The sequence below is a fragment of the Lissotriton helveticus genome, chromosome 3_2 (assembly GCF_964261635.1).
Source record: "Lissotriton helveticus chromosome 3_2, aLisHel1.1, whole genome shotgun sequence".
NCBI lineage: Eukaryota > Metazoa > Chordata > Amphibia > Caudata > Salamandridae > Lissotriton > Lissotriton helveticus.
Window position 1 is genome coordinate 85,188,283 of NC_136062.1, and position 26,674 is coordinate 85,214,956.

General features: G+C 47.3%; 1 protein-coding gene across 1 annotated transcript in view; it reads right to left on the minus strand.

The window, feature by feature from the left end:
- The window catches only part of GNB5 (G protein subunit beta 5), a 259,462-nt gene that overhangs the window by 176,331 nt on the left and 56,457 nt on the right, over nucleotides 1-26,674 (minus strand). Inside the window, exons 3-4 of the mRNA XM_078684840.1 lie at nucleotides 14,827-14,868; nucleotides 12,372-12,448 (exon numbers count right to left, since the gene is read on the minus strand). Coding sequence (XP_078540966.1) covers nucleotides 12,372-12,448; nucleotides 14,827-14,868 — 119 coding nt within the window. The remainder of the gene's footprint in view (nucleotides 1-12,371; nucleotides 12,449-14,826; nucleotides 14,869-26,674) is intronic.

The following is a 26,674-nucleotide window of genomic DNA, read 5'->3' on the forward strand; positions in this document are numbered from 1 at the left end:
ATGTACCAAGAGTGAACCTTAGAGGTGCCCCCTGGAAACCTACCAGCTACCTGTATACTGTCTGACTGGTCCAGACCAGCCAGCCACCACAGACAGGTGGCCATGCTCTCTGAGGGCAGAAACTATGCATGATTTTTTCACATGACAATCTAATTTGTGAATAATTTTTACTACTTTGTGAAGTACAACAATCTAATTTGTGACGTTTTACTACTTTGTGAAGTAAAACCCACATTAGTTTAGAGATTACTAGTGTCTTCCTGTGTTTGTATTTTTTATATGGGAGACTGTATTTTAATACAAATGTTCCCCTTTGGCAATAGGTATTTTCTTTTTAACAACACGCCATATGGGGCACAGAAAAAAGAATACTTCTGTGAAAGTCACACACTTTTGAGTTTGGCTAAAGACAAGAATAGCTTATTGCAAGACTGCATGTTATCAATTCTTCAAATAGTTACCATGGAAGCTCATAGAGTGAGAGAGTGGGCTTTGGGTGGACCCCCTTCAATCATTTGATTTCATGTTTTTTGTGGTTTGTCACTACCTAGATGGGAAGTCTATCAAGGCCATGGTATTCCAAGGATGGCTACAGTGTTTCTTTTATGTTACCATTTGTGTTTGCTAATGGGACCTCAAGTAGTCCTTATGTTAAATGTTAAATGTTGTATACTTGTGAAGCGCACAGCTGCCCCAGCAAAGGGGCGTCCCGGCGCTGTATACCGCTGGGGAACCCGTCCTGGCTTTCCCTGTGGGATGGTCCCTACTGGGAATCCCCAAGGTGGAGCCAGGCATCCCCGGCGTTGATGGGGCCGTTGTGGAGATTAGGCAAGCTAATGCCCAGAGTTGCCGAGTGGGACCCCAGGTTAGAGTAGGCACCGAGGTGAGAATTGTCGAGTTCGCTGACCCTGGTCCACGACCCTGCCACGTCGGGAATTGAACCCTGGTCCCGGGCCGACTTCTGCTCCCGGGTCTGCCGCCTCTAACCAGTGAGCCACACCACTCCATGTTAATAACACACAAGAAAAAAAGGTCAAGGCACTAAAGACTTGCACTGGTATGTATGTACTTCCATTAATTTAAGCAAAAATGGTAGTGCAGAAGCTGGGAACCTGACCTTCCTAGTTCCCTAGACTTTTGGATAACCAAAAAACACAAAATTCAGATAAGCTCAGCACATACCTCCATATTGTCTATTCATAATATATATCATTAATTTAGTGATCGCAAGTTCAATCTTATTCACAAACATAAACAAATCCCCCAAAGAAAATGTATGAAGCTCCAAATTTATACGTGAAAATATTTGTTTTCTTCTTTATTCAATTTTTGTCAGACGATCATTCATTTAAAATACAGTACAAGGTCCTAGCCATCATTGCTGATGCGGCGCGTTTCGTCTCCATGAGTCTTCTTCAAGGCTTCTTGTAATTATATCTGCTTCCAGATCAAATCCCCCCAAAAAAAGGGGGTAAACAAACAGCAAGAAGAACTTAGATGGTGAGATATAATGTTCCGGTTATGATTTAAATCGTTGTATTCTAAAAAGGTCAAAGTATTGCCCGTTATAGGACCTGTTGATAGTTTTGTGGAACTTCTCCCATGGGGGTACAGTAACCCCTACTTTCTATTCAAACAACGTTCAATTTCGCGTCCGAAACCGTAAATACTGCATTAATTACAAGGACCCTTGAAGAAGTCTCATGGAGAAGAAACGCGCCGCGTCGGCAATGATGGCCTTGTACTGTATTTTAAATGGAGGTATGTGCTGTGCTTATCTGAATTTAGTCCTTATGTTAGATTGAAGATGTGACATGTAGCTGGTAATTAAGACCCAAAGTGTGTTCTTTGATGTATTTACTTTACTGCAGCAACAATATTTCAATTGCTGATTTATATCTGTGTTTTTTTATTTAGGAAGTGTATGCAATCTGGATGCTTTAGCCTATGGTATAGATACAGTCCTATGCAAAGATCACCCTTGTGCATTCTATTGCTTCATTGTGATATTATGAGAACATGCTATTGTATGTCCATCTTTTTTGTTCACAAACCACAGGTGTGCATAGACACCAGTTTTCTTAAAGAAGCAACAAAAATATTGTCTGTTTGCCAAAAGTATTTATTTTACCATGGCTTTTAGGTTCTGCACTTGCAATGCAAGTTTCATCTTAGGACACCTTTTCATAACTGTTCTTTGAGGGTACAGCCTAACTCTGCTAATAGAGTTGTCAAACAGAGGGACTTATTGCCTCTTGTTTACAATCAATTACTCTTTATGTAATGTCCAATGCTACTTTCAGGACTTTTGAACACTCTTCAAACGTTGTATGCTATGATATCGTTACTGTTGCAATTAGGCTACGCCCATTTGGTGCACATGGATTTGATCATTCGGTTTTGGACTATTTACTGTGGGTGAGTCTCACTACATGTCTCCCACCCACAGTAATCATATAGCAAAAGGACTGCACATCTTTACCATCAGTGTCCAACTTTTAAGATAAGGCCACTGCAGCACAGCAAGGGTAGGGGGCACTGGGCTTTGTTGCATGTTAACGCATGTGCACACGTATGTGGGCTCCGCATGGGAGAATCCTGTTGTGCGCAGCCTGGTAACTGCGCACAGGTCACCTGGCAAAATGGGGACTCTGCATGATTAGATATTCACCTGGGATAGGCCTTACATTGTTAGTGTGCACTAATAGGGAAAGTCAGTGTGAGTTACTATTTTGACTATAATGACACTGTAGTATACATATTGAGAGAGAACTACCTTAGAGTGCAGTTTTGCAGGGAGGGAAAGCCCCCGCACACTTGTAATGTCAAAACATTGATTGGTGGTTAATGTGTTCTCATTAGAGTGTCCCAGACTAGAGTGTCCTTTGAACCCCAGCACTACACATTAGGCTTGTATGAGGAGAATTCTTATCTATGGGCTTAGGTGCCTCAACATGTACCCACACTATAGATCTGGGTGTAGTAGTGATCCCTGCTTCTTCGGGTGTAGGAGGTGATTGGGGGCTCCAGGAAATTCTCACGCTACTATGGGCAGTGCAGATTTCCTGTGAGGAAGTGCACTATGAGTCATTCTTTTTACAATTTTCCTGACATTGGCGCTGCCCAGAAACCACTGGAAGGGTCGGCGGGAGGGTACCCAGGAGTAGCTGACACCCTCCCTAGGAATTCCTGCCAGAAGGGTGGGAGGATCCCAAGAAATTTTCTAACGATGGGGGTGCGAGAAAGTTGTGGTTCCCATGATCCCCATTGGTTACCTGCTGGGGAATGGAGCTAGTCCAGGGTAGATAATGAGAAGGGATGGTTCCCAAGGTTAAAGGTGTAGTAGCTGGCAGAGAAAAGGTCAGAAGAGGGGTAGGACTCCCTAGATTCCCGAGATGGGTTAGTGGTGGGTCCTGAGGTGTCAGGGTTGGATAGTTGAGTCCCTGACAACAGTGTAGTATGGCATTTTAGGACTGTTTTATTTCCTGTACCTGAGGTGGTGGCTGGAGTGATGTCCAGTTGGTTGTCTAATTGGGTAGGTCCTGCAGGGTCCAATCCCTGGACTGAGGACAGAGGCCCTGTAGCTGGTCAGTGCGACCGCCCCGCATGGTGTGAGGGTGTGCAGGAGGTACTGCCCTAAGCCAGCCCCTGCCTGGTGCATTGCTGGTCCCGAGGCCCCGAAGTCCTGGATTGCCAGGCGTTGTCTTAACTGCTGGGTGCAGCCCCAAACAAGGTGCAGAAGGCGGTTCTGCCCACAGTGACCCAACCAGGAGGCCAGGTAGGGCCTATGTTAAGCGAAGGGACCCTGCGCTTCAGGCTGGGTTTGTGTAGTCACTTCTGTCTAGGACTGTTACTGTGAGCTACCAGTGAGGCAGGCTGTAGAGGACTTTGGCTGGCAGACTTCTGGTGGTCACACTTTAGGTGTATTGGAGGGGTGGATTCCCCTGGCAAGGGTGTGCGAAAGGCAGGTGAGCCTGCAATGGTAGTACCAGGTAGCTAGGTGGGCCCTGTCCAAAGGGAGGGAACCCTGTGCTTGAGTCTGAGATTATGGTTTGCCATTTCTGTCAGGGACGTTGCTTTTCGGCTCGACAGGCAGCTGTCGAGGACTGAACCCAGCAGACTCGAGCTCGGTACACATCAGGTGTGCCAGTCTAGGGTGCAGCCTTAGAGCCCTTTAAAGTCCTGGTTCCCCAGGCAAGGACTCAGTAGGAGGAGGATCACGCTCTCTATCGAGTGTGGTGAAAGGAGGCCGAGTAACCTCAAGGTGACCTGTTGAACCTTTCACCGGGAGATCTATATGGTCCCTGTTTGGTTCTTATGGTTAAGGCATGGGGGCTGGGAAGCGGCTTCAGCGGGCCTGAGTCAGGCATGTACCACTCAGTGTCCTGCAGTGCTTCAGTTGAGCCAGTGCCGCTGAAGGGAGTCCACAGGTCAGGGGTTCTTGTGGTGGGAACTACCTGGGGGTAACTCTTATCTTAGAGCACTCCGTGATTGGGTTGGGGACCCCTTAGGGGACACAGTCATCCCGAGAGGGTGTGTTGGAAGCATAGACGCCAGGGTAATTACTGTGGGTGAGGGTCAGCAGGTCGTTAAAGGGGCTTGTGTAACTCAGTTGAGTGAGGGTACTGGGTTGTGTATTCACCAGTAAGGGGATTGTGGACCTATTACTTGGGCAGGCCACACAAATTAAAACCCAATTTCCTACAGTTACTCAGGGCCATATTTATGACCTAGTTTGTGTAGCTCTTGTCCCACACAACGAGGTGCAAGAGTGAAGCAAACCTTTAGTTTGATTTTTAAAGGCGTGCATAGGCACTTTGCATGGCTTTCTGTGCCTCCAAAAATCAGGAGTAATGCAACGAAGTGCAAATTGCTGCATTGCATTACTCTGCACTGGGTATGCATTCCATGGGTGTTGCATGGGTGTTCCCACGCAACTCCCATGGTTTTTAACGCATTCCCAGATTTACAAAACCAAGTAAACCTGGGAATGCTCCAAAAAGAGGCCTTCCAGGAGAAGTGTAACGAGGAGAAACATCTTAATTTCTCCTCATTACTTCCTCTTTCTATGTGTGCTGCTTTCTGCTACACGCATAAAAAGCGGAAAATGCCTCTCGGGTTTGTTTTTGTGCAAGAAGGTGTCCCTTTCTGCACAAAAAACAATCCTGCATGTACGCAGGCATCCTGACACCACAGTGCAAGAGTGGCTGCGTTGGTGCTAGCCTGCTAACAGGGCGCCAGAGCAGGGGGAAAAGGCAGGAATGCGCTGCATGCCTTAAATACAGCACACTCGTGGCCTTTCCCAGTGATGCAATGTAGCACAGCATGGTGACTTGCTGTGCTGCGCTATTATTCCATAATTATGCCCCTGAGTCACTTTCCAACAATGAATTTTATCTTAAGGGTCCAGATGATCTGTGCTTCACAGGCCAACTGAAATGTGGTCTAGTGACTGAGCTGCCAACTTTTCAACTTAGGAACATGGTAACTAATTACTGCTTCAGCACTTGACTGAAAAGCATGACATTTTCAGCAAAGAATGTAATCTTTCCTTACCTAAAAGTGTAAATATTTGGCGGGGCGTGGCCAAGGTAGCCGGCATGGCGGACGCAGCTTGAGTAAGCTCCGTCCCGCCGCTACGAAATCCATCCTGTTATCCTGCCTTCCCCTCACCCGCGAGCATCCCGGCGAGGCACGGGGCAGCTGATGGGGCAGACGGACCTGGGGCGAAACTGGATAACATCGGAGGTGTGGCAGATCGAGAATCGGGTCCGGAGGAGGCGCGGCCTTTGCCGAGACGAGGAGCCTGGGACCTCGAGTTTCATGACGGCCGGGGGTCGGAGACGCATTGTGGTGGGCTGTCGGCGAGAAGGTGATTTTTCCGGCAGCGGCAGAGGTCTGGCGGCGCAAACTGCTCCTTGGCACAGCGGGGCTGGCGGGAGCCCGAAACATCGTGAATCATCGCCTGCAGCACCCAGGGACACGGCGGCAGAGAGGCCTGGTGGACGCTGTGCAGCCGGGCCCTAGAGTTTGGAGTCGGCCGACCAGTGACAGGAGCAGCATCGCCGGAGTGCAGCGGGGGTACAACACAGCAACCACACGGTGAGCAGACCTGGGGAGGAAGGTGTAGTGGCCCACAGGAGAAGCGGCGGCGGAAGGGGGACTAGCGGGGGCCCGGGTGGTGGTGTCGATCCACGGTGTGCGGACCTGTGGCGGTAAGCGCTGCAGGACCCCGGCCCCCCCTGGATCCCGTGGGGTGAGAGGGCCTTCCCCGCAAAGGTACGGGTGTTGAGCCACTCGGCGGTTAAATCGGACTGCGGCACCCAAACTTTACGCCGGGCATGTGGCGAAGTGACCCGCACGGGGCGTACCAGCGGCACACCGACATTGTCTCAGCAAGGAGAGCGGCCTACCGCGGGGAGTGACGCTGGGACCTAGCCTATCCTTGCGGTGTGGCGCGGGGGGAGCGCCCTGGGCCGAGCCCCCTTAGACTGACTCTTTGCTAGTATCTGGGGTGCTGCTGGGGCCCGTCGGCGCTTTGTGACCCGGGCGTCGTTCGGTGCTCTGGTGGTGAGCTGCACAAGGTCGCTTCCTCGGCCCTGGGGGCCCGACGTTGGGCCAAAGACTACAGGAGCTGAAGCCCCCCTGGCGGCAAGCGCAAAACGAGGACATTGGTGAGCCAACCGTGAGGACACCAGGTGCAGGCCTTAGGAATTGGGGCTGCGGTTGAGACCTAGGTCGCAGGCCACTTGATAATCTACGTCCAGGGTCCAGGCGTGGCGCAACTGGCAGGCCCCGGAGGCCATTATCTGAAGGGGAAGAGCCCCAGGAGGCGAGAGATCAAAGCTGCAACGGACATAGGAAGAATCCAGCCGACAACCAAAAATGACCAGAGGAGGGGGCGGTAACAGTGCCTCGAAACATGGAACCATAGACAAATTTACTGGCCCGAGTGGGAGTTCCGGGGCCTCGGGAGGCCAGCAGACCCAGGGTCCGGACAACGCAGCTCTTCTGGCTGCGATTACCCAATCCAGGGACACACTGGACGCCAAAATAGGGGCCGTCGGGCGGATGTTACACTGCTGCGACAGGACCTATGGAATGCGGTGGCCCGCATCACAGACGCAGAAGCCCGAATCACGGGGTGGAAGAGGATATGGTGACCCTAAAGAAAAAAGTGGCCACTATGGAGGGCATTCAGAGGGGTCTGGCGCTCCGAGCCGAGGATCTCAAAATTCAATATGCTCTACTTTACCCGGCTCGCCTGCGGGTGGTCTTTCAATCACGTACTCACTTCTTTAATTCTCCTGAGGAAGTATTTGCATGGACCGACGAGACAGTACGAGTTAGACCGCATACCCCGTCGGCCAGAGACTCGGACTCATCCTCCTCGACGATGCCGCCACGGACTCCCAGACGTTCACGGAGTAGGAGTAACTGGAGGTCTCGCTCCTCGAAACGCTCTCCAGCGCAGGGAAGAAATGCAGGAGAGACTGCAGCATCGGACGCTCCGAAGGTAGATCCGTGAGGGGTGAAGGACCCCGGATTCACCCTCAGTGCTGCGTCCTGCACCGAAGTTTTGGTGATAACAGCAATCGATGGCCTGGCTGGAGATGAGGTTCGCCTTCAGGGGCACCACTACGGTGGGACAACATAAAGACTTATGGACACGGGATGCGGGTTGGGTGGGGAGGGATGGACTAAAAGGCGGACACGTGCCTCAAGCTAGGGGGGACTTGATCTTTTAGGAGATCAATTGGGGTGTTCTAGGGGTTGTTGATGGGGCTCCGTTGGAATAGACGGTCTCGGGTCTCCCGTTGGGGGCTGGAGGCGTTTTGTTCCGCGACAGGTACTTCAATGTTGCTGAGGTATGGGGTGGGGGGTGGCCGGGGGTTGGGGGACAAGTTGGGTAAATGTTTGGGGTTGGCTCTTTACTACACGATGGTCCACCTGATTCGATTGATGAGGTCTAGGCAAGTCCACTCCCATGCGCCCAGACGATTGCAAACCCACCCAATTGATGGCGGCTAGAGGCCCAGCTCCAGAGCCCCCCAGGGCAGCGCTACGGATAGTGAGCTGGAATGTACGGGGCATGCTTGATAAAATAAAGCGAGGGGCTGTGCTGCGACAAGGGAAAACGGAGAAAGCGGATGTTTTATTATTGCAAGAAACCCATCTTCTGGGTACCAAGACCCTTAGCCTGCAGCGCTATGGGTATCAACAGGTGTTCCATGCTGGATTTGTCAGGGGGTCCCGGGGAGTGGCAGTGTTGATTCACCGGAGAGTGTCCTATATCCACACTACGCAGTGGATTGATGCCCAAGGTAGATATGTGTTTGTCAAGGGAACAATTGATGGCGAGCCGGTGGTCTTTGGCAGTGTGTATGCTCCCCCCCCCCGCCGCAGTGGTCCCAAGTGGAGAAATTGTTTGCTGTCTGGACTGAGATCCCGGATGTACTGGCTGCAATTGGGGGTGACTGGAATGATGTTATGGATAGTGCGATAGATCGCTATAGACCAGGTGGTGGGCAACTGAGAGCTACCCCTACGAAATTGCACGATATGGCGCAGAGCTTGGGTTGGACGGATGCATGGCGCTATCAACATACCCATAGTCGGGAATTCACCTATGTCTCAGCGGTCCATAACTCCTTCTCAAGGTTAGACTACCTGTTCGTTCCTTGCACCAAGATAGGCAGAGTGGAATCAACGGCTATATTGCCGCGTGGACTCTCTGACCATTCCCCCATTGTAATCGACATCCTTCTGGACAGGAGACGGCAGCCATTTAGATGGCGCCTCTCCACCTGGCATCTCCAGCAGGACGATTATCAGTCCCATATGAGGGAAGCCATAGCCCACTATTGGTCTGATAACAAAGGGTCAGGAGTGGAAGACGTGACCCTCTGGGAAGCTTTGAAACCCACACTGCGAGGAGTGGATATAGCCTGGTGCGCGAGGGCCCGTAGGTCGCGCGGCGAGGAACTGGAGAAGGCGGCGGACCGTGTCCGTACCCTCGAGAGCACGTGTACGGAGACAGGGGTGGATGAGGACATTAGACGATTGCTGCAGGCGCAGCGAGATGCTGCATCCCTGCAACTTGAGGAGTCACGTCAGGTGTGGCTCGCGACGCAGAGCAGAATCTACCAGTGGGGGGAGAAGTCCGGCACAATGCTTTATAGACTCTGCCAGGGCACGCTCCAGGCGCCGACACTGCCAGCACTATGGGATGGGGCCGGAGGCTCTCTTTCGGACCCAAGGGCAATTGCTGACAGCTTCGCGTGTTATTATGCAGCGCAGTATTCCCCTAGGGAATCCCTCCCGGCAGAAGAGGTTGATAAATTTCTGGCGGATCTCCCACCGTGGGCAATCTCTGATGATGAGCGCGATAGTCTTGAGCTCCCTCTGTCCGCGGAAGAGCTGGGAAAGGCCCTTGGAGAATTGAACGCTGGGAAGGCCCCGGGGCCAAACGGGTTCCCCTGCAAGTTTTTGCGGAAATACCATCTCCAATTAGGGGCACACTATAAGAAGGCGTTGGATGCTGCTAGAGAGTCGGGTCACCTGCCGAGAGACTGGAAACATGCTAAGATAGTGGTCTTCTGCAAACCGGGGAGACCCCGAGATTGCCATGAATCCTATCGCCCTATCTCGCTTCTGAATATCGAGGCGAAGATACTGGCCAAGGCCCTCGCCAACCGCCTCCTCCCATTAATTACGACCCTGGTCCATCCAGACCAGGCCGGCTTCATGCCACATAGAGCTACCAGGCATAATATTAGGCGGGCCCAAGTTGCGTTGGAAATGATGAAAGCTACCGGGACCCAGGCGGCGCTTCTGTTGGCAGACATAGATCGAGCGTTCGACTCCCTGAGCTGGGTTTACCTCCACGCGCTCCTGCCTCGTTTGAATTTTGGACCCCGTTTTCTCTCCGACACTCGGCTGCTATATACAGACTTGACGGCATCGGTGCGAGTAGCGGGCGCGTCTTCGGATGCCTTCCCTATTGGACGGGGCACCCTGTAGGGGTGCCCTCTCTCGCCTTACCTATTTACCCTCGCCATGGAACCCCTGGCGGCGTGGGTACGCATAGATGCGCAAATGAAGGGGTTTGAGTGGGAATCTGGGCCGTCTGATAGGATTTCCCTCTATGCAGACGACGTGCTGTTCTTTCTCACTGATCTTAATAGGTCGGGCCCGAGAGTTCTCGAAATTATGAGGGTGTTTGGAGAGGTCTCGGGACTCCATCTTAATGCTCGGAAATCTACTCTATGGACCCTGGGAGATGGTGGTGCACTGGGTGACTGGGTGTCGACTTTACAGGAGGCGGTGGGAGGCCTTAAATACCTTGGAGTATTCTTAACGGATATACCGGGAGTCTCGTGGGAACGTAACATCGTTCCGGTGTGGGACAGGGTTCGAACGGACATGAAGACGTAGGCCCGCATGCCCCTCAATCTGTATGGCCGCTCGGCCATATTTAAGATGGTGGCCCTCCCTCGTCTACTCTATCAGTTGTAGAACCATCCTTACCCTATCTTTCCGCAGTGGTTCCGCCAGGTCAATTCGTCTCTGGGCTGCTTCCTCTGGGCTAGGGGTGCTGTCCGGGTAGCGCTTCGTACCTGCTTCCTATCCACGTATTGTGGCGGTCTGGCATCGTCAGATGTTTTATCTTACTACCAAGCTTCCCACCTGTTGGTGTTAAACGAGTGGTGGTATGGTGTTCGCAGTGACCCGGCCTATGCCCTTGAAAGGTATTTGATGGAACCTGATACTTTGCATGAGCTGCTATACTCGGCTAGACAGAGGAGGAGACTCCCGGTGGCTACGCAGGTGGTATTCCAAGTATGGCGTAGAGCGTTGGGCCGCATGGGATGGTGGAATAAGCTGACACAGGAGACCCCGCTGTGGCACAACGGTCGCTTGCCGGCTCTAGCGGCCTTGCAGGGGTTTCGCGGCTGGGACGCGATAGGGCTCTCGGCACTGGGTCACGTCATGAAGGGGACGACCCTTAAATCATTCCAGGCCCTAAGAGACGAGTACGACATGCCTCACACCCAATTCTTTAAATATCTGCAGTTCCGACACGCTATCTCCCCCGCCCTGGAGGGGCTGGAATCCCTGCCGGAGTTCAGCCCTCTGGAAGCCAAGTTGTTTATGGGGGACCTGGAAGATAAAAAAATATCTCGCATCTATCAGTCCCTGGTTACCCACTGCTCCCCCTCCCTGGATGGACTGCGGTCTACTTGGGAGAGAGATGTAGGAGAATTAGATGAGGAGGGCTGGAGAGAGGCTCTTGCGGCTCCGAGGGAGGCGGTTATCGCTATGCGACTGCGTTTCATCCAATTTAAATACCTACACAGGGTCTCTTACACGAGGGAGAGATTGCATAGGGCTGGTCTGATTACCTCCCCTGACTGTCTGAGATGTGGCCGAGAGGTGGGCACGTTCATACACACGGTATGGTCCTGCGGGGCATTGGAAAGATACTGGAAGCTAGTTTGGGATTGTTTGGTTGAGGTGCTGGGTTGGACACTCCCCCGTATACCACAGCTGGGCCTCTTACATGTTTTGGAGCAAGTGGGGGGCAACATCTATAAAAGACACCTACTACTCCTGGGCCTCGTAGTGGCTAAAAGGGACGTGGCCCGTGCTTGGAAAAGCCCTCGAGCTCCACCGCTTGAGGCTTGGAAACAGGGTTTGGACTACTGTATGGGTCTAGAACGTCCGGTGTTTGAAGCCCGGGGCTGCCCCAGAAAGCACTACAAAATTTGGAAAAGGTGGGCGGACTATAGGGGGCTGTGGCTGGAGCCTCCGATGCAACAAGTAGACACTAGTGAACAAATGCTTGGTGAACCAGGGCGTGGGTAGGAGTGTATTGCCTTTTTTTTGTTTTGTTTCATATGGATTACTTCACCAGAGGTGATGGACATCGTGTACGGGGCTAGGGGGGGAACCGGGTGGGGGGTAGTTCTTATGGGATGGGGGGATTGAGGGCTGTTTGAAAATGATTGATAATGATTTCTATATTGATTGCTTATCTCTGTATTTTGATCTTATGCTCACGGCCCCTCCGGTGTTCGGAGTACCGTGGATTCCACGCAATCTTCCCTACCATAACAATAAAATTTGTTCTAAAAAAAAAAGTGTAAATATTTGATATGTAATTGTGTAAATAAAAGATGTAATACCCACTTGAATGCACAGTACTATACTGCTCCCTAAGAAGGATCACGCTGTACAAATGAGTTTTAAAATGTACATAGATCTGGAAGACTCTATGATCATTTGTAGCCCACTGTGCTCTTTAATCCATATTACTTTCCAGGAGAACAACAATAATATTGTTTTTCATACCTTCGGTCAATACTTACCCACATGCAATGGCGCATCCAGACGGTGCATATGCGCATGCCATCACCCACGTGCAGGGCATAGTAACTGCGTGTTCCTGCAATGAAACATTCTCTTTATATCACATGGGTTTACTTCAAAACCAAAACATTTATGTGGCTATGGAACATTGATACATATAATAAAATTACGGGATTCTTCTTATAGCTCATCATAATGGCTTGTTGTTTAAGCAGTGGTAAATACCTACCAAACTGTGGGTATTCTTGCATACCCTCATATATTATGACATAGATCTAACTTACTCTTTATAAAATGTCACACTTAACTGCATGAATCTGGAGGAAATAAGTATATATACGAGGCACTATAGTTCATCCCTTATTCCTTATTCAAACTGAGGGTATTAAAGCGAAAGGGTTGATAGGAAATTGTATGGGATAGTTTGCCTACCACTCTACTTAGTCAGGCCCTCCACATTTGAGACAGTTAAAATAAACAACTAGAAATATGTAAGAGTACTGTTTTTGAATGAATATATTTATTAACCGCATCAATGCGGTGGCTTTTCCCGCTGTACGCGGCAATTTTAAAATTACCGCGTTACATGATGAGCTCAGCTCATCATGAGCGCACAGCAGGTTACGCTCATGACGAGCTGAGCTCGTAATCAGCCTGGAAGGGGTTAATAGTTGTCTCTTGAGGGGCGCATAAACGTGCAATAAGTTGGTGAATGAGGGCATACTATGAAATCTTGAATACATTTCAGAAATTGATCTGCCCATATATAAAGGAACAGCAGAGCGGTCTGGAATAAATTATCTATAATACTGGGTTATCTCCAATTGTCCATAAAGAGTGATCCACTTTTATTGATTATGTATTGACTGATACGATGGCATGAATATTTTATCCTAGAAGCATGCCCCACTACCATAATAAAATAGGTTGTCTGTCATGGTGTAATGCCAAGAAAGAGTTTGACATATTAAAGTATATATTGTAGGATTGTGAGCCCTGGGATTGGTGACAGAGCAGGCACTATGTAGGCATCCTGCAATAAGTAGGTTCCTTCTTCATATTTAACACCTGAAGAGGGAAATACCAGATGTGGTTGTGAAAGTTAATACGTTGTCATATTCATTGTATTGGTCTATTAACAAGAAACTCTACTTACAACATCTCAATACTTAAGATATGATGGTTTTGCTCACTTTGCCACTGGATTCAAGCGAGCCTGGCTGATAATAGGTGATAGACCAAAACCAGTCCCAGGATGCTTGTTTCCGGTCCAGGGAAGACCTGGCTTGGCAGTTCGGGTTGGATTGTTCCCATGAGGAAGAGGGTCAAGACTGATTTGCATATGGCTGGGTCTGAACTGGGGTGGCTTAGTGAGCAGGAGATTGATGATGGATTCAACCCAGATCTGTGTCTGGGGGTGAGTGTCTGAAAAGTTTCAGGACTCCAACCATCTTCTCCTTGTATTTGCTTACATCTATGGGCAACAAATGTCTGGATTGCACGCAAGTTTAACCCCTTGGGCGCGGCCGCGATTCTGCACCTGTGCGGCACTTTTATTGAGTGGGCGGGTTCATGACGGCCCCCAGCCGTCATCAGCACACGCTCACCGTGGCGCATGACGGCTGGGGGCCGTCATCAGCATGGAAGGGGTTAAATTCACATTGTAAACTACTAGCGGGGTGTGTCTCTATTCCCTATAGTTACCTCGACATCTGAATATGCTAATAATCATTTGCAGAGTGGTTGGTCCAGGTGTTAACTGCCTGATGAATTTGACATGGTGGCCCTCCTGGTTATAATGGGTTCCTGGTGGCTAGCTCCCAGCTCAAGAGTTGACCCCTATTAAATCACAGAGCATGCAGCATAAATCCACAAAGATTACTGTATGACTCTGGCACACTGGTGCAGGAGCTATGGTCAGCTGATGGGATTGAAAGGATGTGTTCTAAAGGCTGCCTATTGCCTAAGGCATTCAACTGCAGAACATGCTTCTTCGTGCTCTACAATCAACCTTGACATTTGCTATGTTCTGTTTTTGGGGGCAGTGGCTAGTGGCACAAGCCATTAGCCTGAAATTCAGTCACTGAAGCTCAGAGGAGACACTCCAGACCCCGCAGCAGCCATCTTAGTGTGTCAAAATTATGGCTGCCACTGCTCATTTCCCACCAAAAGAGATAGACATAGCATTCCTGAGACCTTATGTTTTATTTTGATGTGGCTTTAAAATTGATTCCATCATGCACATCCATTCTCACTCTAAATAACCACAAGGATCCTTAACATGTATTAATCATTATCAGAATTTGGCTTCCTCGCTCCTATCTTTTTAATGAATTCTGGTTATATTGTCTGTGTCTCTTTCATCAAATTATTTTCTTATTCTCATATTTGCACATTTTAAACTGCTATTAGTGTGCTGTCTATTGCAAGGTAAAAAGAACAGGATTCACATACCTTGTTGGTAGTAAAGGCATCCCACACAATCACTTTTCCATCCTGAATATCGAAAGAAACAAATGCAAAATATTGAATTTAGAACTTGTATCTACCATGTAGGACAACAAATGAATACTGTAACGCCACGATACTATCAACTGCTTTTAAAATTGTCATTTGTTTGTCTTAATGATAAAAAAATGTGCCTACTAGTCACAATAGTCTTGATTTACAACGCATTTTCAGTGTGCCTACGTAGGAAATTAGTCTTGAATAGCCACATCTGATTGACAACGCATTTTTTGTTATTGTAAATGTGTTACTCCAAGCTTATATTTTCCTACTCCAGAAACAGGTGAGTCGTATTCATGAGTTACAAGAAGTAACACCTGCTTACTCACAGAAAACAATTGATTAGCTGTGAGTAAACAAATGTTACCCCAACAAATAAATGATGAAGTCACGCCTAATCTTGAGGCAAGACAAAACTCCTCATGAAACTACTTCCAGAATCAGGCCTGAAAATTGCAGGTGTAATTCACATCTAATCCTGGAGAAAGCATCAAAAATTAATGTCAGAAAAATGTCACAGTACGATCCTTCATATGCATCTCAAAGTGTTAGTAAAATATAGTTTCCATTGGAATATATTACTATTCACTATTTAAACTGTTCACCTAAAATACAGACGCAGCAACAAAAAAAAATCGAAAAACAACTATACTTCCAGATAATGTATACATACATGTGCTTGTGCTCAGCTTTTGCCTACATCAGGTGAATGATTAGAATGGCATTCTGCAAAATGAGTCTTGGCAAAATAGGATGTGATAAAGTGTCCCTTTTTGCTTGGCCACCCCCATTTTCTTGGACAGATACTGCTGTGTGTTTTAACTCTGTACACTGGGGCGATGTTGTCCTGTCTGTAGTTTATGTGCTCTGACCTCTAAAACACAGTAACATTGACAAACTCCAAATTGCAGGAAATACACTAGGGCATTGGTCAGTTAAATGTCATCTATGGACTGTACAACACATCGTGCTATCCAGTATGCTAACAAGATAAACACGGCTACAGGCCCACCTGTGTAGCCTGACACTTGCAGGTTTTAAACTTGCAGGTACACCTGTCAAAAGACCCCTACTTTAAAATATTAAATAAGTCGCCTGTAAGTAGTAGAATTTAATGTTGGCATGTTTACAGTGACTAGCCCCCAAAACCTATTTTTAATGGAAAGGGCTGTTGCAGTCTTATGAGAAACAGGGGAGTTCACAAACAAATCATAACCCTGAGGTCATCAGTTAGTGACAAGCTAGCCAAATAATTCATACACTATTTTTAACACTATTTTAAATATTTATGTAACATCCCATATAATGGCAAAGTCAGATTTTTAATAAATGTTTTAAAAAAGGGACTTTTGAGAAGTCATCATCATCATAATCAACTTTGTTTTGGTTCAATGAACCAGAAAAGTGCACAGTGTAAAAACATTTTAAATACATACAAACCTAAAAATGACAAATCACAGCTCATAACAGTGTTAGTATATAAAACAATGCTAATCATGAAAAATCAAATTGTCAAATAAGTCATATTTTACCTGCCTGAATCCCTAGTGGGCTATTTAGTATTAACTTGCTGTGAGGTGGCTCTGATAGTGTTTCCCTTTAATGATGTGTGAAACTTAATCCTGGACCAAGCTTTTTGTGAAAGATATCGACTCAGAAAGGACAGCTGCGGAGGTGTGGAAAAGTAAATTTTGCCATGTTCTGTGTCCCTACGTGTCATCCATCATATGTTATCTGTGCATGATTAATATGCATATGTTATTCCCCATGTTCGATTAAAGACGCAATTATAGTTGTGTCCACCTTTAGTATGTCAGTTTCCAGTTCTCGTGAATACTACGAATATCAGGCCTATGTAAAGCTACGTTGCCACGTTTCTCAGTGTGCACGTTATTCCATTGTAAAATCTCCGTTTCTAGGCCTCAAAAGGGCCTGTCCCCTGAAGCCTCGCTGAGGAGCGATACAGCCCCCGCCTGTATCCCCGACCCTTCACTTACTTCCTGCCTCGCAGTGCCCGGTTCAGCCTGGCTCTGCCTCTGAGTCTGCCAAGAGTATGTTATGATTCGAGTTATCAGTACAGCCCTCCTTCTCTGCATTCCTAAAGCTACTGAATGGCATCAATAGTTTCCGTCAGTGTCTAGCCTCTACGTCTCCATGTAAGAGAAATACTGCATTTAATGATCATTTAATATTCTTCATCACGCACTACATGTAGAATAATGCATGCTCCAATCTTAGAGTCTGTTCGCCTTTACCCCGATAACATTTGGATTCTATCAACATGTTCTCTAAACATCAGATACTAGATACTGCTTAGGTACATGTCGCCCTGACTCTCCAGACTTCAGTCTCTGCTCCTAGCACAGAGTTCATAGCCCCCAGCTTCTCCTAGTGACACGTCATTGCCAGTTTGCGCGCACCATCAGGTTAGAGGTCCTGGCTCCTTAGGTAGCCCCCTCCATGGTTTCCACCCCATTCATGACATATTCTGTTACGTTTGCATCACATGTCTATGTATACGCCCTGTTACACCTCTTTTCACCCTTATCTTTCGCGACTGCTACGCGTCACGCCTATTGCTCCACCCACTGCTACGCCTATTGCGACGTAATGCTATGTGTTTGCGTTATGTATATATGCTCATGTACTGTTATTAAAAAAATTATCCTTCCGCCGATTCCGACCCTGACCCCGGCAGCGCTGCCAGGGCTTGCCATCCTATTCCTGTGCAGGTTGTCCCGTCCCTGTCTTTATGCTGTATTAAACCTGCAAAACTCCTACTACCTCGAATCTTGACTCTTATTTATTGAGCTATCTGTTATTCATTTATGCATTCAAAAAGAGAGGTATTCTTTATTTATTTACCACATAATGGCGCCCGAATAGGGACTTGCCCTTTCCCCACGTGTCGGTGAAGCCACGCCGACCCCCTGACCCTCTGCAGTCGTGACGGAACTCTTCTGCGCACCGGCAGATATTTCTGCTGCAAGTATCCCTCAGGCCCACGGAGGAGACGGAGGAGGCGGTCCAGCATCCAGACGAGACGGTGGAGGAACGCGGCGAGTCCCGACCAGAGCCCAAGCCGAGAGTCCAAGGTCCGAGGTATCCGGAGGCCCACCCGTAACAGAAGTCCGAAGTTCGTCCGTCCGGCGTCCAAGCAGTCCCGTCCAGTCTGAGGCCTTCCGTTCTTACTGCCCGGTGAGTACCATTACTGGGGTAGTATCTAGACAGGGTCAATTTAATTGACTCTGGTCCGAGGGTTGGTGGTACACAAGCCCACAAACGAAGTGTCCACTCCAGTGGATACGGGTCCTGACGTGTCTCTGTATGAGACCGGTAAGTTTCGTACTGTTTCAGCAGTGCATCTAGTTTCTGTTCTAGTCAGTTCTGTTCTCGAGAAAATTCATGTATTCTGTTTTCCGTATTCCAGGTAGTATTCTGTTCGAACTGTTATTCTGAATGTTCTTCATGTATCTTGATGTCGTGGTATGAGTGTGAAGTAGTTATCGTGTTTATTGTGTGTCGTATTGTGTCCAGATTATAGTTCAGTCATGCCGCTCTTTTCAAAACTGCGTCAGTTGAGAACTAGAAAAGGTCTGCTAGAAGCAGCAGTTCCTGTCCCGCCTAGGGACAGTCCAGGTCATTTTATGTATCAGAAGCATGGCATAAGCGCCATATTGTATCTAGATTTATGGGTCGAGTATACCAAACAGTTAGAGGAAAAGTATAGATGGCCTGTGTCAGGCACATGGGATGCCGAGTGCATCATGAGAGTAGAAGAAGCATTATGGAAAAAGAAAGCCAGACAGTCACAGAAAGATGCCATCGAGTTATGGCGCAAAGAATCTCATAAAAAAACCGAAAAAGAAATCAGAAAGTCAGAATTAAGTAGAGAATCCTTGGAACGAGCCCAAGAAAGGGAATTAATCGAGATTGGTGAACGAGTTAAAACCGAACAGTCAGACAGACAGAGGCATGCTCTTATTAAGGGTATGTATCCTCTTCTTGCCGAGGGCCTGCCAAAAGCGACCCCGGAGGCATCCAGTAACTTTCCGCCACCATTAGTTCCGACCAAGCTACGTCACAAACAGACCGCAGCTGATATTTTCATTTCGTCCTATTTGGACGACACAGTCCCAGAATATGCAAATCCTGTTCGCGCTCCGCCAGTCCCTGTAAATCAGGCACTCCCCGTTTCTCCAGACACCGGGGTACCCCTTGCAGTACCTGTTACGGTCCCCCCGGTCCAGCCTGCCATACCAGTTCAGCCCGCATTTCAATTTCCTGCCACACTAGTACGAAGAGGATCAGTCGACGATTCTAGTTTAGGGGCCGCAGGAGGAGGCCCTCCTCAGACCCCGCCGCCACATAAGCGTTTAACGTCAGCCGAATTACATGCACAAGCGTCACAGCGTACGCCCAGACATCAGTCTGTAGCAGAAATAAGAAAAGCCCTTAATGAATGCGGCTATGATCCAGTCCCAGGCGAGGATAATATGGTTTTATATTCATTACGTGTAAGAAAGGTGGCCGAGTATCTAGTCACCCTACCGAATATGAAAGAAGATCTAGACAGAATATATCGTTTCATCCGTACAGGGGATGATCCAGAAAGCATTGGCGAAGTCATGTCTCAAAGGAAAGCCGAGATCCAGCTCATGATACTAAAGTTTTTGATTAATTGTTTAATAAGAGAACAAGATTACCCGTCCAAAGATCAAGCCGAAATGAGAACCCTGACAAAGTGGAGTGATAATATAGCCGAGGGTAAGCACAGGACCATCAGTGCTATGGAAAGTATGTACAAGAAAATCCGTAAAGAAATAATAAAGTTACACGAACAGCGTAAAGCAGCACAAGTAAGCGAGAAAGAAAGTAACTCTGATACTGAAGAGGTAGACGACGAGAATCCCGCCAGAATAGCGTATGTAGGAAAATCTAGATTTCCAGATCGCCATTTACGCCTAGAACACAAGTCAACTTTCCATCATCCAGCACCAGAACAAGGTTCTCTAGAACAAGTGTTTCAAGCTACCGATCACATTCTGAAATCACGAATCGGTTACAGTGAGTTAAGTACTATGCATGAACAAGAACTAGCCCGATCAGCAGTCCGATGGACTACTGATTCTACCACTTTTCCAGACGAAATAGTGGCACAAATGTTTCTGAAAATGCCCCCAGCCGAGCAACGACTGGTGGGTATGTATATGATTCAGCACCTCATTACATTGTATGAGGGTCAGCACTCTGATCCAGGCCCGTTACATGATATCCTGAACGAGTTACTCCAGTATAGATGGAAAGGTTTAGGTACCGATTTAATTAGTGTCATTCTAGAACAGCGTCACAAATATAGAACGTTTTTGAACCCGCATTTTGTTCATGTCTCACCCCCAGAAAGTAAACCATTTTACATAGAGAGACAGAATCCGTTACGAGAAGTCCACCCAGTTAGAGGAACGGGTGGCGAACTAGAACGAGTGTTTGTTTACACCCCGATCACAAAGATGGAACTCTTAGAGATGAAAAAATTAATTCCCTGTCATGATAAAGATCCAGCAGGGTTCCATCGAGAATTAAAAGACATGCTCCGTATGGGAGAATACACGTATCCAGATATAATTAAAATGTTAAAGGTTCTGCTGCCCGCAGGGGTGTATGAAAAGCTCAAGGAAAAAGAATGGGAGGTGGGAGAGAAAAAGATCGATTGGGCAGTTCTAGAAGCTGAAGATAAGGCACGAGTACCAGGTACCGGTCTTGGAGCGAAATGTAAAGAATTACCTGAATTATTGATTCAAGTTTTACCCAGATTGTTAACAACGAAAAAGGAAGACTGGGATGCAATCTCAGCCTGTAAACAGAAACAAGACGAAGACATTAGTGATTTTTATTCTAGATTTGAGAAATGTTTTAGCATCAACAGTGGCCTCAAGACAAGTAGTGAGTCATACCCTCACCTTTTTGTTACTAAATTAGTCGAGAATTCAAGTCCACAAATTAAGAATCGAGTTTTGAAAGTCGAAAGTACCTGGCAAGCTAATACCCCGTCCCAGATGTTACAGATGCTCCAATACCACCAGAATAGAATCAGAGAAGAGCAAGAACACGAGAGAAAACGTATGAAAGACACAAAAATGAAAGTACTAGTTGCACAATCTGTTCCTCAAGACAGTCAGAAGAGGGGTCCGAATCAAGCCAGTCATCCTGCAGCTCCCGTTAAAGGGAACTGCAATTATTGTAAACAGCCAGGTCATTTTATAAACGAGTGTGCAGTTCTGAAACACAACATAGCTACTGGTAAGACTAAAGAAAGACCACGTCCGCCTAGACAAGAACAAGTTTCACAGATTCCTCAGCCACAGAATGCACCACAGACAGTTACAGCACCGCAGCCCATCGCTGCAACACAGCACGTTACACAGCAGATGTACCAGTATGCACAGTCTGAGTATCCAGAGTATCAGCCATATTCATGAAACAGCCTAGAGAGGGAGGTAGGCTTGCCTCTCATCGAGATACCTGTAGATCAAGAAGGTCCCTATGTTCACAGTCAAGTATTAGGGAAAGACAGAAAGTTTTTGATTGATACAGGGGCAAGTAGGACCACAATTAGCCACGCCGAAGTTCCAGGGGCTCCGCTCTCAGGCTCAAGAAATGTTTCCCTTGGATTTTCAGGAAAACCCATTGTAAATGAAATATCAAAGCCAGTTACTCTAGAAGTAGGTCCATTGTCCCGTACTACTGATCTGTTACTTACTAAGTCATGTCCAGAGAATCTATTAGGTATTAAAACACTGAAAGAGTTAGGTGCAGTTATATGCTGTTCCCCAGAGGGAATACGATTGTTCCTGCGTGACTTTAAGGGTCACTATGTATTACGAGATTTTGATCCCAGATTGTCCAATGTTCCGCAGCATCTATGGGCGCAAGGTCCAACTGATGTTGGTTATATGCAAATCACACCCCATCGTGTGACTCTCAAGCCAGGTGTAGTGTTACCACGAATCAGACAGTATAGATTGCCACCGGAGGCTGTAGCAGCCTTATCCAAAATTATTGACGAGCTCATCGCTCAAGGAGTGGTTGTAGAAACTGACTCCAATGTATGCAATTCTCCGATCATTCCAGTCATGAAACGTACTGATCCAAATGCACCCCCAGTATATCGATTAGTGATTGACCTACGAGAGCTTAATAAATGTATTATTCCCCAGTACCCAGTTGTCCCAGATATCTCTTCCCTATTGACAGCCATTGATTCAGAAGCCTCATTTTTTACAGTCATAGACCTCAAGAATGCATTTTTTAGTGTCCCCATTCATCCAGACAGCCAGTTCCTTTTCGGATTTTGTTTAAATGGAAGGAGCTATATGTTCACACGAGCTCCTCAAGGTTTCACAGAAAGTCCTAGTATTTACAGTCAAGCACTTAAGAGACAACTAGACAACATTCACATGCCAACTGACACTGCCCTGCTCCAGTATGTCGATGATCTACTGGTCACAGCCCGTTCTGAACGTGCTTGCGAGCGAGCATCCCTCACAGTTCTGTATTTCCTAGCCGAGATGGGGCACAAGGTGTCCCCTTCGAAGCTTCAATTCTGTGTCCAGCAAGTGGTCTACTTAGGACACTTACTGTCCAAGTGGGGTAGGCAGTTGACACCTGACCGTATCCAGTTAATAGCGAGTCTTCCTCAGCCCAAGACCCAGAAGGAGGTGCGTGCTTTTATCGGCCTCACTTCTTACTGCCGACAATGGATTCCTCAGTATGCATTTCTAGCCAAGCCACTGATACAGTTAACGACACAGGAGGCAGCCGTATCGACTGTCCTCCCTTGGACATCTGAACATACACTCAGTTTCAATGAGTTAAAGAAAGCCCTATGTCAAGCTCCAGTTCTAGCTACACCAAACTACAGTAAGCCTTTTACACTTTTCGTCACAGAACGCGAAGGTACAGCATTATCTGTTCTCACACAAGATCAAGCAGGACAATACAAGCCTTGTGCTTATTTTTCGAGCACATTAGATCCTGTAGCCCAGGCTCTCCCTGCGTGCCTCAAGTCAGTTGCAGCCACAGCACTAGCTATCAGACAAAGGGATTCCATAGTATTAGGACACTCCCTGACAGTACAAGTTCCACACTCCGTGGAAGTTCTCTTAAACCGAACACAGACTCAGCACTTGACAATTGCACGTTTAACAGGTTATGAATTGACACTGTTTCAGCCACACATAGAAATCAGACGCTGCAACGTTCTCAATCCTGCTACACTGTTACCATCAGCTAATCCAAATCCGGACACACACGACTGTGTGGAAGTAGTTAATATTACGACAAAGCCAAGACAAGATCTGACAGATATTCCGTTACCAGATCCCGACCTGACACTTTATGTGGATGGTTCATGTATGAGAACAAGTACAGGAGAACTGGTCGCCGCGTATGCAGTGACTACCGACACCGAAGTTATTAAAACACACCGTATTGACACCCTGTCCGCTCAAGCAGCAGAGCTAGTTGCTCTGACACAAGCCTGCATACACGCTAAGAACCGGAAAGTTAATGTTTACACAGATTCACGCTACGCATTTGGAGTCGTAACGACTTTGGAGTGCTCTGGCAGGAGAGAGGTTTCATGACTTCTCATGGAACCAAGATTCAGCATGGTCTCCTTATTCAAGCTCTGTTAGATGCAATACATTTACCGACATCCATTGCTATCATGAAATGCAAGGCACACACGAAAGTTACTGACATTATTTCCCAGGGTAACGATCTAGCAGATCGCACAGCCAAGCTTACAGCACAGATTCCAGACATTCCAGTTAACATGACACACACTCCAGATCCGACTACATGTATGACAGTTAAGGACCCTACTCAAGATGTCATAGATATCCAGTTACATGCTACTCCCGAAGAAATCAAGAAATGGTCCGAACAAGGAGGGGTCCAGACAGATCAAGGATGGTTAACGAAAGGAAAAGCCACTTGGTTTCTCCCCGACTCTATGGTTCAAGTCATTATCAATACCGCACATAGTCCAGCACATTTAGGAGAAAAAGCTATGTTAGACAGTATCCAGAACATTTGGTTCAACAAGCATTTACGAGCTGCAGCCAAGCAGAAAGTCCGTACCTGTATGATATGTTGTCAGTTTAATCCAGGTAAAAGTGTCCCGGTGGAACAAGGTGGATTCCAACCTCCTGACCACCCTTTTGAAGTCCTCCAGATGGATTATATTCAGATGGAGCGATGTCGAGGTTTCAAGTATGTCCTTGTAGTTGTATGCGCTTTGTCCAGGTGGACAGAAGCATATCCAGTCCCAGATTACACAGCCGCGACCACTGCCAAGCAGTTGGTTCGTGAGTTCTTCCCCCGTTATGGACTCCCTAGGGTCGTATATTCTGATAACGGCCAGCCATTCTCCTCAGAGTTAATGAAGCATGTTTCCCTTTTGTTAGGGTACCAGTGGAAGTTCCATTGTATACGCCATCCCGAAGCAGCAGGTCTCGTAGAGAGACATAACCAGACCCTGAAAATTCGCATCGCCAAAGTATGTAAAGAGAAAGGTGTGGACTGGCTAGTAGCTCTGCCAGTCGCTTTGTTCTATATGCGCATGGTCGCACATTCCAGATCAGGTCTGTCCCCGTATGAGGTCGTTTTCGGCCGCCCCCCTAACATGTGGGGTACACCCAGACCCCGAAGTATTACCGATGTTTCAAGTAATATGCTGACAGATTACCTAGCTTCCTTGATGTCTGCCCTCAACTCTTGTCGTTCACAGGTTGCCGCCGCATTTCCAGACAATACCGAGGTGGCACCGCATGAAATCGTTCCAGGATCCATGGTCCTGGTGCGAAATTTTGACCGCTCAAGTCCGCTAGAGCCTCGCTGGAAGGAGCCCCGACAGGTCCTCCTCGCCACCCGTACAGCCGTGAAGTTGGAGGGACGCAAAGGCTGGGTGCATCTTTCACATATAAAGAAGTTTTATGGACTGAAACCGGTCTCAAAGAACATTTCCCAGGATTTGAAGGATTACCAAAGTACTATTCTTAAGGACTGTCCCGCAAAGAACAATGATACTGCACCCTCCCCGTTAGAGAAAACTCCGCAGCAGGAGTATAAGTTGAAACTCCGGTCTAGTAAAATAAGTCAGCCAGTTTGATTGTCTAAGTCCTCCCCTAGGTGAAACGGTTAGACTGTTTCTGACATGTATAAAATAGACCCCCATAGTGAGAGAGTTATTCAAAACTCAATCCGATGTATCGTTTTTCTATGTTTCATATTATTTCTCAGCATTATGATTTCCTGCACCAGTTATGCATTTTACCTGTATTTTCCAGTTTCTCATGTAAATAAGTCTGCTAATGTTACGGTGGAGCACACGTTTAGTGATCTGCCTCCTCATGAACTCTCTTACCGCCTCGCTATGCGAAATAATTCTTTCATCCGCATGTTACATTATTCACACCAGACCAGCAATGCCACTAATTGTTGGGTGTGTGGTCGACTCCCCCCTTTTCAGACACCGAAGGGAGTTCTGCCACTCTTTCCTTATCCTTTTTCACATAATGGTTCGTGTGGAGCATGGTCCACGTTAACGTCATCCTCAACAGATATGTCTTTTCTTAACAGTACATGTTTTCCAGACAAGCGAGGTCTCCCCCACAGAACCGGGTTAGATCTAGAAAATGAAGTGTATAATTTAGGTAATTATTCTTCGAATTTCATGGTCCTGAATGTTCAGTCTGATACTACTCCAGACTTACCTGCAATTTCAGTACTACCAGTCAAAGGCGAATTATGTGTCCGAAATAATGGTTCTACACACGTAGGACATAGTGATTGTACTACTATTGTCAAGTATAGTGACAGTGGGAAATCTATTTTCAAAGCTTCACGTCATTCTTATTTTATTTGTGGTCAGACCGCATATGTTCGTCTGCCCCTCGATTGGGAGGGAACCTGTTACATTGCCTTCCTACTGCCACCTGTTTTTCTAGCCCCACCCGACTACCATAGGAATTCCCACCTAGTACATACAAGACACAAGAGAAACCTCCCGATTGTCGATTATACTGAAACTGCTCTAGAACAATATATAGATATCAATAAAGGTGTTTTCCCTTATTTAGGTACAGTTGTGAATAGTAAACTGATACGTAGGTTAACCAGAACCCTTGAAGCAGTAGTAATTGAGACTACTTCTGCTCTAAGTAATTTAACCGAAGAACAATCCTTTATGAGAATTGTCGTGCTCCAGAATCGTCTCGTCCTTGACGTCATATTGGCCGATAGGGGCGGGGCCTGTAGAGTCATCGGATCTAGTTGCTGCATTTTCATTCCAAATAACGCGCCGTCTGTTTATTCAGCTATAACCAGACTTCATAAAATTGCCCATCTGTTACACCAAAATCCAGGCACCTGGACATGGTCCGGTTGGTTCTGGAATATAATTTCCGCCTGGGGATGGAAAGTCTTGTCCTTTCTAGGTATTGCAGTAGCGATCATATTTAGCTGCTGCCTCTGTATACAATGTGGCCCTGCGATTTGCGGCATTTGTGCTACCTCTTGTATTCCTAGTCCCAAGCCCCATTCTAAATCCCGTTCCAAGAAAATTCGAGACCAGCAAATGATACTGTATGAAATGATAGATGGTATCATGAATATTGATGTTTCCTGATGGAAACGTAGTGACAAGGAGGGAATGTGGAAAAGTAAATTTTGCCATGTTCTGTGTCCCTACGTGTCATCCATCATATGTTATCTGTGCATGATTAATATG